We start from the raw sequence: 20981 nt of genomic DNA on the forward strand, positions 1-20981 counted from the left end.
AAATCATTATAAAGAAATATATTGGTTTTTATCAAAGGGGTTTGATAAAAATTAATCACATACTAAAAATCCAAAATGGAGTCTGAAGGACCAATTACATAATTGGATTGGATATGGATTGCATCCGTTTTCGATTTTTTTTTTTTTGACTATAATAAGATATTATTTATTAATAAAAATTCGATACGAGGCGGATACAAATAAAGCAGGAGACCACAGCCTCAAAACCTAGCGAATAACTTAATAACACCTTAAAAAACAAGTCTAGATTCAATCCCACAAAGAATCGGGACTAGCCCAAGAGCATCTGAACCATTATTATTGAGTTCGATAAAATTATTTAAATGTACATGCAATATTATATAATTATATACATGCAGACAAACACTAGAGGCTCGGCCTGACAAAGAATAGGAAAAAACATCCTGCGTGCCTGACCTTAGCTGAACCGATCCATACTGCATTTTGTATGGACTGGGCTTAACTCTTATGCTTTGGGCTTTTTAATTGACCAACCCAACTTGCCTTGAGTATGCCAAATTTTAGTTAGGGCTAGGTCAGGCTTGATTTCGGACTGGGCCTAAATTCGAGCCCTAGGTTCAATTCGTTGGGTTGCACCTGCATTGACCTTAAACCTGCCCAACTCGTTCCACTTTGCAGCCCAAACCAAAGTTGAGTATGCAATTTATCTCTTCCATAACTTGGTGTCAACATCGAAAAACACCCAAAAAAAAAAGGAAAAGAAAACGTTGTTTATACTTATTGTGCCCATCCAGTCCACCATTATCCTATTCCCTAATCCTCTTTCTACAGTCGATGTTTTTAGGCTGTCTTTGGTTTAAAAATAGAAAGTTGAGGGAACATATATTTTTAAGAACTTTCCCTCAACTTTTTGTTTCCCTCTATCAAATCAAGCATAGCCACGTGGCTAATTTGACTTGGATTGTCTTCAACATCAATAGTCCTTGCTTCTTTATTCTAACAAGTTCTAGATCTCATTGTCTTTGAACAACCCAAGGCTGCGGTTGAGTATTTTCCCATTTGTCTTTCATTTTCTATTAGGCACACATCTATGTTTGGTTTGATTAAGAGAGAGAGAGAGAGAGAGAGAGGCACTGAAAAGAATACTGAAATATTGCATTCTATATTTTGGTGTAATCCAGATCCCAATGGGCTTACCTTCTGACATAAACAACTGTTGTGCACCACAATATCAAGATGGATTATATAGCTTTAGATTAGTCTTTCGATATTAGAAATGAAAACCATTGTTAGTTGCAGTCGGAATCAGGTTCGTTTGTTTTGAATGGGCCACAACTTTTTTCAATCATTATTCCTTATTTCTCCTTTATTCTTATATTTTTATAAAGATTTTATACTATAAAAGACTTGAAATAAGAGATTTCGCAGAAGGTGATCGCATGTTTCGTTTTACAGTAGATAACGCTAAATTAGGGAGGGGAGATACAAAACTCTCCATTACTACCACGAGAACTAGGGCTGTTCATAAGAAGGCCCAATTGGAACTCTGAGAATTGGATTATGGAGATACAAAACTCTCCATTACTACCAAGATGAATTGGATTATGGATAACAAATCTTCCCTCTTGACTGATAAAATGGTTATACCATGACACTAGAATGAGCCAATTGGAATTAACCTGGATTTGCTCCTCACATTGTGTTCCTACCACCAATCTCATAGCACATCCCATGTGTGGCTGCATGGACGTAAAGGTTGGTTTGAGAAACAGAGATGGGATCTGCTCTTCACAGAGTGCATCTCACACCAACCTTATAGTATGTTTCAACCATGCATCTGAAACATTTTTTCATTTAAAAACTGGGAGAATGATTAATCAGTTCAGATCAGAATTTTTTAACTCCACAGTATAGAGAGGATGAATCCTAACCATGGATTGATGCCAAATCCATGGGTAGAATGTGATTTATAGGGGCAACTAGTAGATTATGAGTGGTTGTAATTCAGAATTCTGCATTGAACTGCAGTGTAATTAGAAACTATATTTGCTTCTCATACATGAAACCTCTCATACCAACCTGACAAGTACGTTCCACCGTGCATTGGGAACATCTCCTACACTTATGTGTTATTATTTACGGGAAATGTTCTCAATGCACGGTGGGATGTAACGCACGAGGAGGAGATCCCGATCAGTGTACTTAACCCACAATGAGGAGCAGCAGATCCAAACTCTGAGAAACGATGCATACGGATTCATTTATACACCAGATATAAACAATGCCTCCGTGACGTAAGGCGTGACGATACTCGGTAGCATTGTTTCACAATCTTCAAGATGTACAGAGTTGCATTCCATGTTATCAAACGTCGATGACTTGTTCATTTGGATGGTCAATGTCTGTGTATCAACGCAAGAAACCCTTTAATAGATTATAGCAAGTTGATGATAGAATATGGCTTGGCCACAACTGCTGAGAAATTTCTATTGCTTATTTGCTTTACCCCCTGGTATCTCCCGCATCACTTCTGCAAACCTGGAAGAATCGCGAGAAATGGAGGAGCCCAACGGCCGACGCTTCAGTTCATCTCTTTGTCTTTATTACTTGTATTGCTAAAGGATGAAGTAGCAGCAGCATCATCATCTCTGGCATTACCTGGGTGTCAGGACAAATGCGGCAACGTCAGTATTCCCTATCCGTTCGGTATTGGATCTAACTGTTCCAAAAACTCCTCGTTCGAAGTTTCTTGTGATTCGACTGCCGCCGCCGGTTATACCCCCACTATTAGCATTGGGCTTCCTCCAGCTTCGGAGGTGGTAGAAATATTGCCTGAAAACAAAGTTAAGATCATTACCGACAGACTCTGGCTTTTCAATGCTAGTGAAAATGAAAGTAACTACTTTCTCAACTTGATAGGCACTCCCTTCTACCTATCACAAGACCGTAACGTATTCACGACTGTGGGTTGCGATATCCTTGGCTACATGATAAGTGGTGGTATACGCGTCGGAGGCTGCCTGTCAGCTTGTATATTAATGTCCGGAACCGTTGAGGTCAATAAACGCGTTAGGATCGCACCAACTGGTTGCAACGGTGGTTATGGTTGTTGCCAGACTTCTATCTTGCCGCTCCTTCAGTACCTCCAACTGGGATCAAGTCGTGTGACAGCTTTAAATGACACCGCGTACGCTTTCATAGCTGACAAGGAGTGGCTCGGGAATGATTTTAATGTTACCGCATATAGGGAAAACCCTACGGCGGAGCGCCCAGTGGTGCTGGATTGGGTTATTGGGAATGGGACCTGTGAGACCGCTAATCCCTCGTCCAACTGTGGCCCCAATTCCTACTGCAGGAATGTCACCTCTGGAGATGGATATGCTTGTTTCTGTAACCGCGGCTATGAGGGGAATCCTTATCTTCCACAAGGTTGCCATGGTAGGATCTTTTTCTTTATCCCCCAGTGCGTAGAAGAGTTGATGAATCAGTTTGTGTTAATTTTCCTGTGTTTGAAATAGTAAATAGATAGATTGAGCTTAAGGAAGTCACCGCTATATATCTTCCTTTTGGTTGTATGTATTTTCAGATATTGATGAATGCGCGGACACAAAGACCAACGATTGCGGATGGACTTGTGTAAATGGACCTGGGAATTATAGTTGCTCCTGTCCACCTGGTTATCACGGCGATGGGAAGAAAATTGGAGTTGGCTGTATGAAGGAAAATGAGGTTGAAAGATATATTCCTTGGGTAATAGGTAATCCCCTGCTTTTTCTCACATCTATTAGTGAACCGATTTAGGTACGTCGATCCTTTATCTTTCAATTGGTAGGTCGATGATACACACTTGTGTATCAACTCCAAAATCTTTAGAAAACAGAAGAATTGGGAAAGTCTCAGACTCTCAGGGAGGGACCTAAGTCTCAGACTCTCAGGTTCCAGTGGTGGTCCCAGAGAAATCCATTTGAGACCTCTTGAAAAGCACCTTTGGCCCAAGAGAGGTTAGGATCCATAAAAATTTACTTTATAATTTAGAAATTCTTGGGAGTCAAGTGGTGTCCAAACGTTGGTAGATAGGATCTCTTTGTATTTTACTTTATAATCAATAATTAAAGGACCTTACTGTTGAATTGTTAACCTATTTAACCAGGAAAATGGACTATGATTAAGACATTAATTCATTTTTTTTCTTTGTATTTTAGCCATTTCTATCTTTACTAACAATAATTCTCATTTTTCAAACATATTTTGTTTAATATGAAGAATATATAATATTAATGTCTGTCCAAATTTTCTTATAAAATTTATAAAAATTTCTATATTTGTATTTTTTATTATTTAATTTATGAGATAATAAAATTACCTATTTACCAAGAGAAAATGCAACTCCAATATATTGTTTGAACATTGGTTTTTAATATTGTGGTCAAATAAATTATTTATATATAGTATATATTATTTATATATAATATATATGTTATTTATTATTTATTTATAAATATATTATTTATATTGCATTTTTGTAAACTTTTATATGATGGAAATAGTTGAGGAAATACTTATATTTTTTGTTTTTTATTTCAACTATTATATTTTTCTTTTTTTTAATAATTTATTACTTTTTTAAAAAAATGAAATCAGATCGTATTAGATTCGAATATCCAACATCTTGATTGGATTCGGATTCGAATCAATATTTATGCGATCTAGTCGAATCTTTGGATCAGATTAGATTTGAATATACCCAAATTCAAATATGATCTGAATCTGATCTGTTTGCATCCCTACCAAACCAGTTGCCTACAATGACCTGGCTAATGAAATTATTAAACCATTTGACATGGTTAGTCGGGTCATGTGTTAGAAATTAATGCTCTTTATTTTTTATCCTAATTTTTATCACATTTCTATCACTCATGAAAATAATTCTCATTAATCACACTTTTTTTTATATGATGAATATATAATATTATAGAATGAACCCAAAATTATTGATAAATTTCTACATTTTATAGAATTTTATGTATTTTATTATTTAATAATATCCATTTGACATGGATAGTTTAACCACTAACACACCACTTGGATAGAAAACCTATTTTGCTTTTTCGGTTGATTTTAAATCATGTATTCCATTTTCATCATCGATAAAAGTAATTCTTATTTTCACATTTATTTTTATTTAATTTGATGAATATATTACAATAGAATTGTAGCAAATGCTTTATACAAAGCTTATATTTTTCTTTGAGTTTATATGTATGTATTTAATATTCGTTAGTTAGTTATGACATCATAGATTGACCCATTTGACCTAGAATGTTAGATCATTGACTTACCTACAATCTAAATATGGAAATGGTTTCATTTTCAAACCGGTTTATATTTTGCATTTCATTTATATCATTGATAAAATAATTATTATTTATCATACTTTTGTTTATATTATTAGTATATAATATTATAGATGTGCCCAAAATTGTTTCATATTTTTGTACTATCCTATTTTAAAAATTTATTTTTAATTATTCATCATGGATTAACCTATTTGACCTGAAAGGATGAACCACTAACCCATCCCGTAGATAGGAAGATGGTTTAATTTCCAATCGGTTTTAAGTTGTATATTTGATGTCCATCATTAATAAAATTATGTCTATTTTATCATAGTTATTTTTAATATGACAAATATATAATAATAGAAACGTGTCCAATTTTTTTCATATTTTTTCTATATTTTTTGTATTTTTATATTTCTAAATTCGTATTATTTATTTAGGACATCATGAAATTATCTATTTGACCCAAATGGTTGAACTACTTACCCACCACTTAGATGAAAAATATGATTTCGTTTCTATGTTTATTTTTTTTAACCCCAAAATTTACTCCAGGTGGAGGAGCAGCCACCTTAAATTTTATTAATCATTATCAAATATAAAAATAGATATTACAGGGGAGGACTTAGCCCGTCTTACCCCAATCCCAAGATACAAATCCCTCAACCTAAATCTCTCAGCCCAACCCAAAGGAAAAATACAAAAAGATTATCTAACTCTTAAATTGGGCAGACCTATAAAATCTTCAAAAATTAACTTTCTTACCTGATCTAGGGTATGTGAAATGGCGTTGAAACTGGTGAATTCTTCCAACAATCCGCCCATTTTAGCTAAGCAATCTGCCGGTCTATTTGCTTCACGGTACACATTGTTTAATGAGAAGTTGTAGAAGTCAAGAAGCCTTTTAATTTCTACTACATAGTAATGAATACTCCATGGAATAACGGTTGAATTGAAAAGGCTTACCACTACAAAGTTATGACATTCAATCTCAATATTAAGATAGCCATGGTTTATACAAGTCTTAACTCCACCACGCAACGCCTTTATTTCTGCTTGAAGGGAAGTGTAGAAACCATAAGGGCTTGCGAAAACTTTGATAAATCTGCCCTCCTCATCACGAATCAGTCCTCCCTCACTTCCTATACTTGGGTTTGTTCGACAAGCCCCATCGGTATTTAGTTTAACCTTTCCACGTAAAGGAGCTTGCCACATTACCCATTTGTACAGTTTTGGTTTGATGGGCTTGGGGGGAATTGGGAAACCAGTCCTCCACCAATCATTTGCGTCTTCAATAGTGGGTAATGAAATAACTTTATCAATTTCAACCAACCAATTTATGATACGTTGGATTACCTAGTTTGCGGGGATAGAGTTATCATCATAGATTCTTCTACACCTTTCCACCCAAATTTTCCAAAGGATCACCAAAGGTAGCACCCTAAGAACTTGGTTACGATGGGAGTTAATGTTGCAAATACTCCACCAATCTAGGATACGATCTCTAATGTGTTGCATGGAGTGAATAGGAATGCCAAATTTTTCTGCAAAAAACTTCCAGCATTTTGTAACTAAGATTCCATTAGAAAAAAGGTGATCAAATGATTCTCCGTTAGCATCTCTACAACACCTGCATTTAGAGGCTTAGCATTATCCCTTTTTTGTTTGATAGTCGTGTCCACTGGGATTGCTTTATTAAGAAAACGCCACATAAACATGGAGATCTTGGTGGGGATACCTGAATTCCAAACATTCCTTGACCAATTTACTTGATTACCCTGTGAATGGATGGGATTCCAAGCAAATCCAACTATGAAATTTCCACTATTTGTACAAATCCAAACTAGCCTGTCATTTGCTTCTGAAATTACAACCTCCGAGTTTATAGCAATTTCTTAGATGTTCTTATTAACATTGAAAGAATCTGGGAAATTCCATGAACCATCCTCGGTGATAACATTGCAGACTTTGAAAACAATTATATCCTCTAGAATCATTAAGTCCAAAAGGAGACCCTTGTCAGTCCAATTGTGGTACCAAAAAGAAACATTTCCTCGGCCCACAATCCATTCGCTATTCATTGTAGTCTGGTCACTAACTTCACAAATTTCTTTCCAGAATTTTGATGAAGATATATGATTTGATATAAGGCCAAGAGGCATGTCATTCAGATATCTTGAATGGAAGAAATTTGCCCAACTAGAGTTATTTTGGATTAGCTTGAAACAAGCTTTCATTCGTAAAGCTTTGATGATCTCAAATAAAGACCTGATCCCCAATCCACCCTTCTCCACAAGTTTACAGATTCTTTCCCAATTTATTCAGTGGTGCTTTGGCCCGTACTTAGAGTCTCCCCATAGAAATTGGGCGAAAATTTTGTGAAATACTATGAATTACTTTCTTAGGGGGACTTGTTGTACTCAAAACATGAATGGTCATGCTTTGAAGCACACTCCGAATAAGAGTAAACTTGCCTCCAAGAGTTAGTAATTTTGTTTTCCAGCCTTCTAACCTCTTTCTTATTTTGCCAATTAGAGGATCAAAGTCCCTTATTCTTAATTTCTTCCTTCCAATTGGGGCTCCTAGATACATAAAAGGGAGTGATTTTTTTGAAAAACCTGTCACTTGGGTGATTCTATCTTTATTTTAAAAATATAAAATTTCATTCTATTAATAATTATTGTGTTTGCATTTATTAGTGTAATGATGATAAGCAAAAGTATAAATGTTGGATTCAATGAGAGAGAATGTGATTTATTTAATGACTTAAATGTGAGATTTAATGAGAGGTAATTGAATGTACTTAATGGTATTTTTTTAATTACATTTTTTGCCCTTTCAATGGAGATGAACTAAATTCAAGAAGAGGGGTATTTCTGTAAAGAAAAATTCCATAAGCCAATACCTCCTCATTCACACTTTTATAAGTAGTATAGATAGTCAAGAAACTTCATTAAACAGAACGGAGCAACCAAACACCAACAACAACTCCGATTCCAACAAATACAAACAAGAAAGCAACAAAAACAAACTAAACTACCAAACAAATAAGGAAACTACACACAACCAAAACAACAAATCACTTTGGAAAAATATTGTAAACATCTATCAATAGGGAAACCAACCCAATCAATGTCAGAGAACACAGTCAACAAGAATGAATGAGAGGGATGGAAAAGAAAACCATGAATTATGAAGAATGCATTTCAAAACAACCAAGAGTTTAGTAGTAGGTTCCTTGAGGAATTGGCACACCTTGTTAACAGAGTAGGAGAGTTTGGAGCACAATAGAGTGATGTATTGCAAGGCCCCAACAAGGCTTCTGTAAAGAGATGGGTTCAAAAGAGGGTCACACCAAAAGAGGAGAGCTGAGCGGAGGCAGCCATGAGGGTAGTGATGTAGGCGCACATGGTAGGCCCAATGGTGCATGCACACATGGCTTCCTCAAATGGTGGCGTGCGGCTCAGGGTAGATCACATCCTAGTCGTTCGCTTGTAACTAACTCCAAGCATGTTCAAGTATAAATAAGTGGCATCACTTCCTAGGTTAGATATCTTGGCATTTATTGCTCTCAGCTCTTTGGCTTCTTGGTAACCTCGTATGAGCTATCTCACTCAGGCCTTGTTCTACCTTTTGTGCTACGCACTTGCTAATTTGGTCATCGTTGTCTCCACCCCTGGGATAACACCAGAGGCCTCTGACGTGCTTCTTCCTTCACTGGTCAGACTTACATCCCTCGGTTTTACCAGCCCTCGGACTCTTCAACCAGCCCTCACCTCGGAAGTAAATTTACATTGTTGCCCTTGGCCCATTCCAAGCAATAAAAATTGACATCGTTTGTGGGAACGACTGCTAAGACTTCCCTCAAGTGAACTCTTACTTCAAAACATAATCACTTAACTTCCAATGTAATGGCTAAGAACCAAGATAATCAGCAAAACGCTCAGAACCTTGCCACCATGGACTAGTTTTAGATGGTCCTCAACCGGCTCAACAACATCACCTAGTGTTTGGACGAGGTGGTGCAACCGACAGGAGGCAGTCGACATGGTGGTTGCCCCGTTGAAAGCCTGGGGCACCACAACAAGCACTCCTCCCAAGCTCTCTAGCTAGGAGCCTAGTTAGACCCCACGGAGCCAACCCCTTAGGGTCCCATGGCAGTTACCGATGCGCTAGTCAGTTGTCGAGAACCTCCCACCTCCCAAGCTGAAGGGGAGGAGATCTAGCAAGGTCCTGCGACTAGCGCTGGGACCATGAACGCAACTATTGAGTGGAAAGCTCCTAGGACGAAGGTGTGCACTTAGGTAACTATAGTCCTCCTTTGAGGGTTGGGGACTGATGTCGTGCCTCTCCCTCACATGCTTTAGACCTTCGGGAGATCATCAATGATCAATGGGCCAAAAGGATTCAAGACGTGCCCGCACCAAAGTACCTAGGGAATCGGGCCAACCCATTCCGTGTTTGAGAAAACTAGGACGAAGCCCAAGCTCCCGTTGACCAGAGGATTGTTGACCTTGAGGCACAGATCGGTGCCATGCAATGCGAACTTCGATAGGTAAAGGAGGGTTGAGGTGACGCCTTAGCAAGCTAGAATCCCTTGTCCACCAAGATGGACGCCTTTACCGACGACATCACCTCAGAACCCTCCCCACTTCAAAGCCCCCACCTTGTAAATGTACGGCGGAACTACAGATCCGGATGATCACATGGAAAGCTTTAGAGCGCTCATGCTCCTCTATGGATATTCCGACGCCTTGACATGCTGGGATTTCCAAGCGACTTTCAAGGGTGGTAGCCAACCGATTGTTCTCTAGACACCCACCGCGTTCTATTAGCTCGTGAGAGCAGTTTCCAAGTTTATTCCCCACCCACTTCATCAGCAACTGATGGTGCCAGAAGAGCGTCGTCTCGTTAATGTCTGTTCCATAGAAGAGAGAGGAGAGTCTACGGTCCTAAATTGACCGCTTTAAGAAGGAAGAGCTCAAGGTCTTAGACCTCAATCCAATGGTCTTCGTGCACACAGCTATCAACGGCCTCCTTCCGCGGTCAACCCTCGAATGCTCTACAGTGAAGATACCACCCAAAACCAAGGCAGAATTTTTGAAGAAAGCCCAGAAGTAAATCGCCGCCAAGGAGTCCTCGACCGGCGAATGCCAAGAAGGAGAAGTCGATCACAACCACAAAGGGTCGGAGAAGAAAAGGAAGAATGGAGACGGTCGCGGCAACAACAACAACAGCAACAAGGATGGCAACAAGAAGCTACTGGCCTTAACATACTACAAGTACACGCCACTCAACTCCAACCAAATACAAATTCTAATGCAAGTAAAGAAAGAAGAGTATATGAAGTGGCTAGAGAAGATGAAGCAGAACCCCAAGCGGGGTAACTCGAAGAAATATTGCAAGTACCATCGCGGCATCAGCCATGACACCGAGGACTATTATGACCTCAATAACGAAATCAAGTCCCTCATTCACTATAGTCACCTCAAGGAGTATGTGGGGGGCGATGCCATGCCTCATCCTCACAGCAACAACAGTAGCCACAACAACTAGCAGGAGTCATCGCCGAGGCTCGGCCTCGGGTGGCACCTCGGCCTTGGCCCGTAAAGCCTATGCCAGGCAGCTCAACATCCAGGCGCCGGTTCCCAAGAAGACGAAGCAGAACAAAGCTCTCACCTTCACAGATGAGGACCTGAAGGGGGTGTTAGTCCCCAATGACGAAGCATTAGTGGTGTCGGTGACCATCGCCAACTTTATGGTGAAGAGGATACTGGTCGATAGTCGCTCATCAGTGGTTATCCTCTTTTATGAGGCCTTTGAAAAGATGAAGTTCAGGCTGGAATGCCTTCAGTCGGCCAATGTGCTACTCGTCGGATTCTCCGGGAACATAGTCAAACCGAAGGGGAAGATCACCCTACCCCTTACCGTAGGGACAGAACCTCGGCATGTGATGAGGATGATGGAGTTCCTAGCTGTGAGGATTGGCCCCCCTACAATGCCATCATCGGGAGGCTGACTCTTCACGCCCTCAAGGCAGCTATCTCCTCCTACCACGTCGTTATGAAGTTTCCCACCGAGCACGGCATCAGAGTCGTTCGTGAGAACCAACAAGCAGATCGATAGTGCTATGTGATGGCACTGAAGGGAAAGAATAGGGAAGTTTTGCCATTGGGAGGCCTCAACCTTAGGGACAAACCAACAAACCGAGGCCAACCAGCCGAGGACCTCGTCTCGATACTCCTAAACGAGGACGAGCCCGAGAAAATGAGGACAGTCGAGGACCTCGTCTTGGAAGTGGCATACCAGAAGATTTCCTACTCATTTTCTCTACCCACGCCCTACGCATAATGCACTGCAGCTGTACATCTCACATACAAAATGGCGATGTATGGTTGCAATTCAAGGCAAGTAGAATGTGGTAGAGAGTTATGGGCAGGAAATCTGGAGTGTTCTTTTCTTCTCTTGCTCGTGAGTCGTGAGTCTTTCCAAGACAAAAGTAATTATACTGGGTTTGTCCAAGTAAAGTAGTAAACCAAGCATTGAATTGCTATTTCTAGCCAACTAAAACATTGCCTTCACCCGTTAAATGAGAGAAAAATGAATTGTTAGAACAATTTCTATCATTGACAGATACAATGTTTAATGTTCTTGTTATTAATGAAATTTATCTTGCTGTTATAGGTATTAGCTCTGGCATCATCTTCCTAATTGGTGGCTTCTGGCTGCACTGGGGTTTCCATAAGAGAAGGCTTTATAAATTGAAGGAGAAATTCTTCCAACAAAATGGTGGCCTTCTATTAAAGCAACATCTTTCCTCACGTAATGGTCCTACCGAAGTTATCAAAATCTTCACCGTAGATGAGCTTAGAAAAGCAACAGACAACTACAACGTGGATAGAATTCTTGGTCAGGGAGGCAATGGCACAGTGTATAAAGGAATTTTACCTGATGATAGGGAAGTTGCAGTCAAGAAATCCAAAATAATTGATCAAAGTCAGGTTGAGCAATTTATCAATGAGATGGTCATTCTCTCGCAAATTAACCATAGAAATGTAGTGAAACTTCTGGGTTGTTGCTTAGAGACTGAAGTTCCATTGTTAGTTTATGAGTTCATAAGCAATGGAACTTTATTTCACCATATCCACAATGAAGGACACAAGTTTACACTATCTTGGGAAGATCGTTCAAGGATAGCAGCAGAAATAGCATCTGCTCTTGCTTATTTACATTCTACAGCTTCCCCACCAATCATTCATAGAGATGTTAAGTCTGTCAATGTACTCTTGGATAATAACTATACAACAAAAGTATCAGATTTTGGAGCTTCAAAACTGATTCCATCAGATCAAACTCAGATTACTACATTGGTACAAGGAACTTTGGGATACTTGGACCCAGAATACTTTCATACAAATCAATTGTCAGAGAAGAGCGATGTTTATAGCTTTGGAGTGGTTCTTGCAGAGCTATTAACAGGAAGGCAGGCACTCTCCTTTGATAGACCTGAAGAAGAGAGAAATCTTGCCAGGCATTTTGTTAGTTTGGTGAAAGAGAACAACATCCACAAAATTTTGGAGGAACAAGTAATGCATGAGAGTAGTGAAGATCAACTTCAAGAGGTAACTGAGCTTGCAAAGAGATGTTTAAACGTGAATCAAGAAGAAAGACCAACAATGAAGGAAGTAGAAATTGAGCTAGAAAGATTTAGAAGGGTCGTACTTCCAATGATAGAACATGATTCTCAAGAGGCAGAATGTTTGCTTGGTGAACCATCAGATCTCCATCATAGTAATGTTATATATGATAGTAGTATGAATGATCATCTGGCAGTATCACTGGATAGTGCATTGGAGATGATTGCTCAGAATAGGTGCTGAAATGGCCATCTTTCTTGTTGACTTGTGAAATTGTGTTCTACTATACGGCTCAGACTTGATAGCTATAATAAAATGTCTATTTTCAATCTCGGCTTAGGGAATGTAACTATTAATTCCAAAGCATCCTTCTATCAGTGGATGATACAAAATTTCTCGTTCCTGAAGATGAATTACTTAGTTTCTCCATTCTATGTAATATACAACAAATAACTGAAGGAATTCAGGAGTGGAAGACCATATCATGGCTTTGTTATTACAAATAGAAAATTGAACAATTTTATGAGCAATTCCATTATCGTAGGAGATTTTCATACCATTGATATTACATCTTTTGATTCTTAAGCACTCCATGATCTCCTCTAACTGGAATTGACCCAACCCTATTGGGTTCTTGTTTATTCCTTGAATTCGCATCTTAATTGTTTAAATGGATAAATGGATCCAAGCAAATTTCAGCTTGGGTTTGCGTTGAATGTGGGCTGAGCCTGGAATGAGCAGCTTGGACTTGATTATTGGTTCGGTTTGGGCTTAGACCTTAGGCCCAATTTTTAAGGTTGGGCTTTGGTTGACATAAAATCCAAACCAGCCCATTCGACTTTCACTCCTATGTGTTTTGTCTGTACTTTTTTTTGGTGGATAAATGTGTTAGACAGTTGTATGCCCTTAGCTCCAAATAGACTGATGTACCTTATGAATTTATTGTAAATGAATAAAGTATATATTTGATTCATGTTCCAGTGGTGTGTTTCTGTGTAATACCCTTAAACTTGACACTTAATGAGACTCGTGGTAGTTTAGAATGTTCACAGCCGTTGGGTAAGTCTAGGGAGACTTATTCTGCCAAGGCTGAAACTGGTGTGCTGCCAACTATTGGGGTGGCTTGTCTCAGCCACCAGGGTGAGACCCGAAGCACATGCAGTATAGGATTCATAGTGTTAGACAGTTGTATGCCCTTAGCTTCAATTAGAAAGATGTAACTTATGAAGTTATTATAAATGAATAAAGTACACATTTGATTCATGTTCCTATGGTGTGTTTTTGTATAATAGCCTTAAACTGAACACTTAATGAGACTCGTGTTAGTTTAGAATGTTCACGGCCATTGGGTAAGTCTGGGGAAATTTATCCTATCAAGGGTAGCACTGGTGTGCTGCCAACTATTGGGGTGGCTTGTCTCAGCCACCAGGGTGAGACCCGAAGCACATGCAGTGTAGGATTAATAGAACCTTTGAACCGGACCAGATTTTCAGTATTGCCCTGGACCTTGGAGATAGATGGGCAAAACTGAAAAGTTACACCTGACCCCTAGACTCGATTATGATACTGCATTAGGTGTCGGATTGGGCTGTCTTTGATGTGCCAATCAGTGAGATCCTTAGCGGGGGTCAAAACCTGGGTATGTTGGGACAGTCCGAGAATTCATCTAAGTGGGTGATCATAGTGACAGGATCAGCCCCTTTGTCAGACAAAGGTAATGATCGGGAATGCACTCTCTCTGATGGAAACCAAGACTGCTGGCAGCCGATTTCAATTGTTGAGATTTTGTTTTTGCAATATATATATATATATATATATATATATATGTTATGATTTCGAAATGATTTGCAAAAGGTTTTAATTCTTGGGATCCATGTGAATAGAGAGTGCAACATTGTTCCTTGCAGCCGAGGGAGAGGTCCTCTCTTGTCGAGCAGTGTTTGATCATTATGGGCTGAGAGGTTAAGTGTAAGACCATTGAGAGTAATACCTGATGGGCTAATCTTGCATCTACCCACAGTCCCTGGGTGTTACAAGGTGGCTTGGCCTAGGGACCACTTAGGGTAAGTGTTGAGCCCATAGAGCCCATGAGATGGGTTTCAGGGGGTGCACTGTCCATAATAGTGTATTCGGCCAGACCTTGTAACAATGGCTGGGCTGAACCCATGTGGCTGATGTGTAGATCAATGTTTGGGTCTCACGCCATACAAGGAAACCCAACTGGGCAGCAGTTTGGAAGGCTAACTGAGTACATAACCTTAAATGGGCCTAAAGCCCATTTCGAACTAGGCTGATTTGATCAGTTAATTAAGGGGCGAATTCTGGAATGGATCAGCTGATAGGATTGGGCCTTGACCCTATCCACTTAGAGAGTCCAAGATCTAAATAAGACTTAGATCTGGAAGCCTCCTAATAAGATTAGGAGAAGGTTGATATGATCTGCAGATAAGATAAGGGTTCTCCCTTATCACTTAAAGGGATTTCTGATCCAAATATGATTTGGATCAGCAAATCCTAATGGGATTAGGAGCTTATTCCTTTAAGCCTATAAAAGGAGGAGGGGGCGGCAGCCTTTAGACATGCAAGACCTCAAGATCTCTAGTCTTCAGAGCTGAAATCACAGAAGAAAGATTTATGCAACATTTGTAGAAATTTTTTCTTGTCGCTTCCTTCTTGCCGTCGCCATAACCCCAGTTCGATCTCCAAATTCTTGGGAGAAATCAAGATTTGATCTTGATATCAATCTTTTGGGAAAAGATTGATTGGGAGCTGTACTCACGTGCCATCCTGCTGATTCTTGCGAAGGATCAGGTTCTTGGAGAACGCTGCTGATTCTGCTCCATCCTGCACTGCGCCATATTCAGTGGGAGCATATTTTGATTCCTTCCTTGGGCGTGAACACCTCCATTGAGAAAAAGTATTTCTCTATATCAAGTACACCTCTCTCCTACTCCTTTTGGTTCAGATCTGTTTTGGTTCTTGGTTCAAGATTGATCCTTGAAAAATATGTTTTTCTAAAATACGAAATTCGATTCCCAGCAGAGATGGGAGAAATTTTTGAAATTTGCCCGATCCATTCCACAAGATTTGGGCGTCCATATGATGGATATCCCATCCCTTCAAAATGATCTTTAATTCTTAAAATGAAAAAAAAAAGAGTATACAACAGAAGGAAAATGGGGACCATGGAAGCAAAAGTCTCTAGATGTTTTGGCCCATTGAGCTAAAAGTGAGAAGATGCAATAAAAGCAGAAGGCGTATAAACAAACTTAACAACAGAAAAGAAATTTAGACTCATAAATATAAGAGATTATTTATGACTAATCCCTTATCTGCTATAATCCCTAAATATAAAATCAACCTAGTTTTCCAAAAATTAAGGGATCTCACAACTTTCCCTATTCAGTGAGTCCACAACAGCTTTAGCATCTAACCAAATGATTATACTCCTCCAACCTTGCTCTTCTGCCAATAAACAAGCTTTCCAAATTGTTTGGAAGTTCAACTTGAAGGGATGAGAGATCCATCATATGGATGGCCAAAACCTGTAGGAAGGTTGGGCGAAATTCCAAAAATTTCTCTCTATCCCATATGGGAGTCGCATTCCTTATTTTAGAAAACTGCATTTTCAATGATCAATCTTGAACCAAACCAGATCAGATCTGAAACCAAAAGGGAGGAGAGGGATATACTTGATACAAAGTAGCAGTAACTCCCAATGAAGGTGTTCACACCCAAGGAGATAACCAAAACTTGCTTCCATTGAAGATGACACAGTGTGAAGTGAAGCAGGATCAGCAGGACGAAGCAAGAACCGAATTATTCAGCAAGAATGGAGTAGAGGGCTGGTGAGCACGACTTCAAATTGCTTATTTTACCAAGAAGCAATATCAAGAACAATTCTTGATCACTCCCACAAGTGGAGGTCGAACTAGGTCGGGGCGGCAAGAACAAGGAAGAACTCTACAGATTGCTGTCTTGTATCTAGTGTCTTTTTCATGTCTGCCCTGCTCTCTTATTTATAGCCTTAAAGAGACAACCTCCTAATCTAATTAGGAGTTTCCTGATCCAAATCTTTATTTGGATCTGGACTCTTTAAGTGATAAAGATAATCCCTTATCTTATCTGCAGTTCAAGATCAGCTTAATCCTAATCAAATTAGGAGTTTCCTGATCCAAATCTTTATTTGGATCTAGACTCTTTAAGTGGATAAGACTTATCCTCTTATCCTTATCTACTGATCCAAACCCAGATCCGCCCCTATTTAATTAATCTAATTAACACAGTTCGAAATTGGGCTTTAGGTCCATTAAGTTTATGTGCTCACTTAACCTCTTAACCTGCTGCCCAGTTGGCTCTCTTTGTATGGCGTGGGACCCAAACATTGATCTACACATTAGCCACATGGGTTCAGCCCAGCCTTTGTTATAAGGCCTGGCCGAATTCACTATAGGAGACAGTGAACCCCTGAGTCCATCACTATAGACTCTTTATGGGCCCAACATTTACACTAAATGGTCCTTGGGTCCAGCCACCTTATGAAAACCCAAAAACTGTGGGCAGATGCAAGATTAGCCCATCAGGTATTACCCTCAATGGTCTTACACTTAACCTCTCAGCCCATAATGATCAAACATTGCCCGACAAGAAAGGACATCTCCCTCGGCTGCAAGGAACAATGGTGCACTCTCTACTCACATGGACTCTGGGAATTAAATCCTTTTGCAAACATTTTGAAACCATAATATATATGTATATATCTATATAAATATATTTTGCAAAAACAAATTTCAACGATTGAAATCAACTACTGACAATTTAGGTTTCCATCAGAGAGAGTGCATCCCCAATCATTCACTTTGTCCGACAAAGGGGCTGATCCTATCACTATGATCACCCACTCAGATGAATTCTCAGATTGTCCCAACATACCCAGGTTTTGACCCCCTCTAAGGATCTCACTAATTGGCATATCAAAGACAGCCCGATCCAACACCTAGTGCAATACCATAATCGAATATAGGGGTCAAGTGTAACATTCCAATTTTGCCCATCTATCTCCAAGGTCCAAGGCAATACTAGAATTTTGGTCCAATTTAGGGTTTCAAGAAAACCCACACTGCATGTACCTCAGGTCTCACCCTGATAGCTGAGACAAGCTACCCCAATCAACTTGGCGGTACATCAGTGTCAGCCTTGGTAGGATAAATCTCCCCAGATCTATCCAACAGCTGTGAAGATTCTAAACTAATACGAGTCTCATAAATGTCCAGTTTAAGAGTATTATACAGAAACACACCACAATGACATAAATCAATTATGTACTTTATTCATTTACAATAAATGTCAAAAGATACATCAATCTGATTGAACCTAAGGGCATAACTATCTAACAACTTCCATAGAATCTGAAGCCTTGCCTAATCTACCCCCTATAACCAATTTTGTATTGTAAGATCCACAACCATCATTAGTCCCCCATTACAAAGAAGCACTATACACCCTTGACTAGTCCAATCTTCTTGTATAACATTATTAACAGACTTAGAAATATAATCCAAACTCTCCTCTTGAATCTGAATTACATTATTAAAACAAATAGAAGGAAATCTAAAACTGAGTGAAAATTAGAGCATGAAACATTCAAACTCCAATGACTAGCAAACAAAATAGCTCTTGCAAAAGGACAATAACAAAATAGATGAATAATGGACTCCTCACCTTCTTGACAAAAAACACAAAGATTTGTTTAATACACACAAAACTACCACATATTCTCTATAAAAACACATTAAATTTTGGAGGTATTTTTAGATTCCAAACTTTCCTAATAAGACTTAATGTCGTTGAATTTAGTTGAAAATGGTTTTCATCCCATTATACTTTATATACTTTTGACTTAAAATTTACCATTACTAGCTCCTTGTCCAAACATACTTATTATGATCACTTATAAATACATGAGTCTTAACAATTTTGTCCACACTAGCAACTGGAAAGATTTGATTCAATTTAGTTCTGTCACAGTTCTTAGAATTCTGATCCATAAAGTCTCTAATTAGAAAAGATTCTTGGCTCTTATTCATAGGACCCAATGGAAACTCAAAAGTATTATTATTCATGACCCACATAATAAAAGACCAAATATTTAAATTTGATTTCTAATAAACATACACACCCAACTTAGGAAGCATCTTATGCAAAGCTTTAGAATTAAATCACTTTTCAAACCGAAAAAGCGCTATTCAGAATTCTTTTAGGAAATTTTTCATTGTTAGAAAGATACTCTTTAGCAGTCTAACCCAGAGAGCATTCTATTCATTGATTTTAAGGTGAGTTTTTTAGTGCAAGTTTGATTGAGGGAAATCTTAATAGTCATTTTCTACAGACGGTACCAATTGTTACTATTTTGAATGGGCTGAGGGCAACAAGTAGATCGCTTCCGAGCCGAAGGCTGATTGATGAGTCCGAGGTCCACTGTGGCCAAGGGCTTGTAGGTCAGTCCTATGAAGAGATATAAGACGTCAAAGGCCCTAGGTGCTAACCCGAAGTGAGGACTGCAACAGTCAAATTAGTAAGGGTGTGGCGAGATGTGGACGAAGCCTAAATTAGGAGTGCTCAGATGAGGCCACAAGGGATACAATGAAATTCTCAGTGGTGAAAAGTCTAGATGTGCACCTTGGGGCACCCCCTATTAAGTGGGTGCGAATGGCTAGAATGTAGTCTGGCCCTGAGGGCACGGCCATTTGAGGTCGCTGCGTCCGATCGCACCATTGGTCCCGCATTACACGCCGGTCTCTGCTTTGCATGACCCTCCCATTGGATCTGCTCAACACGCCGCATTCTGCCACGCTTGGAAGTGCCAGTGGTCTTTGCTATAAGCACCTAACATCATAAAACATCATCTTATTCATGCTGACTGTGTATATGTATTCTTTTTCTACTTCAATATCGCAATAAGACGGTTATAACATGGACAATTAGGAATGATTTTAATAGTTTTTGTTCGTGCAATTTTAGATTTATCATGTGCATCATGATATTCCGGTTTTTGTACTCAGATCAAGCATTATTTGTGAGGATTCAAGGGTCGGTGCACCTATGGCGCTGGCCATACCACAGAGTCACAGTAGTTCAGTAGGTTTGATCCAGCTCACCTGTTATAATTTTTTGGAGCGAGTTCGTTGACACCAAAGTGACTACCTCAATTACTGGGTCATTGACAAGTAAGAAATTCGTTTAGGCTATGTTTGGTAAGAAGGAAAAAGTAGGGAAAGAAAGGAAAATGTAGAAAAACTTTTACAAACAAACTTTATATACGTTTCCTTGTGTTTTCCTTCCTTTCCCTACTTTTTCCTTCAAACCAAAGACAGCATTAAGCAACAGTTGTCCTCGTTTTTCTCATATGTTATTCAAATTCCCAAGTTCCCAAAACACTAGAATCTCTAAAAATTCCTCACCCAAATCTCTACCCTAAGCAACTCTGCACATCCATTCAATCAACCATGATTTGATGGTTATCTTAATAAAGCAGAAAGGTAAGGTTCGGCAATCCTCCTCCGATACTTTCGCATTTTTTTGGTCTCTTTTATGTGTAAAAAAAAAAGAAAAAAAAAAAAAAAACTCTAAAGCACCACTATTTCAATTGTGGTCTCAGATATAGAATTTTCAGAGCAGACCTCATCAAAGCTTATGATAAAATTCTTCATATATTGATTAATATCCAGCGAGTTAGACATCAAAACCCAGAAAGACAGAACCACTAGGCTTAACTCTGGATATTTTAAGAGCCTTTGACGGTGTATATATTATATACAATGAGGCACTCTGGCACGGAATTGGCTTAGAGGGACAACTCTATCAACCAAATTTTTATTTGTCAGCAGGTCTCCGACCATGCAACTCTGTAGGGGTGCATACCCGTTTTGAAGATTTTACGTTGCATTAGGCCCAGGTGTTTCATCTCTATTCGTCCAAATTTCAACAAAACCCCAATTTGGGGTCGTCCAAGGTGCACCCTTGC

At 39.1% G+C, this 20981-nt stretch overlaps 1 protein-coding gene across 1 annotated transcript; it reads left to right on the forward strand.

Moving 5' to 3' along the window:
- Window positions 1–1560: 1560 nt before the first annotated feature.
- LOC104613469 (wall-associated receptor kinase 2-like) lies at window positions 1561–19337 on the forward strand. The gene is made up of 3 exons (XM_019200492.2): window positions 1561–3420; window positions 3569–3739; window positions 12006–19337. The coding sequence occupies exons 1-3, from the start codon at window positions 2430–2432 to the stop codon at window positions 13199–13201; spliced, it is 2358 nt and encodes a 785-aa protein (XP_019056037.2). The 5' UTR covers window positions 1561–2429; the 3' UTR covers window positions 13202–19337.
- The last annotated feature ends 1644 nt before the right edge of the window (window positions 19338–20981 follow it).

Source organism: Nelumbo nucifera, chromosome 7, assembly GCF_055504915.1.
Source record: "Nelumbo nucifera cultivar China Antique chromosome 7, China Antique-T2T, whole genome shotgun sequence".
NCBI classification, from domain to species: Eukaryota; Viridiplantae; Streptophyta; class Magnoliopsida; order Proteales; family Nelumbonaceae; genus Nelumbo; species Nelumbo nucifera.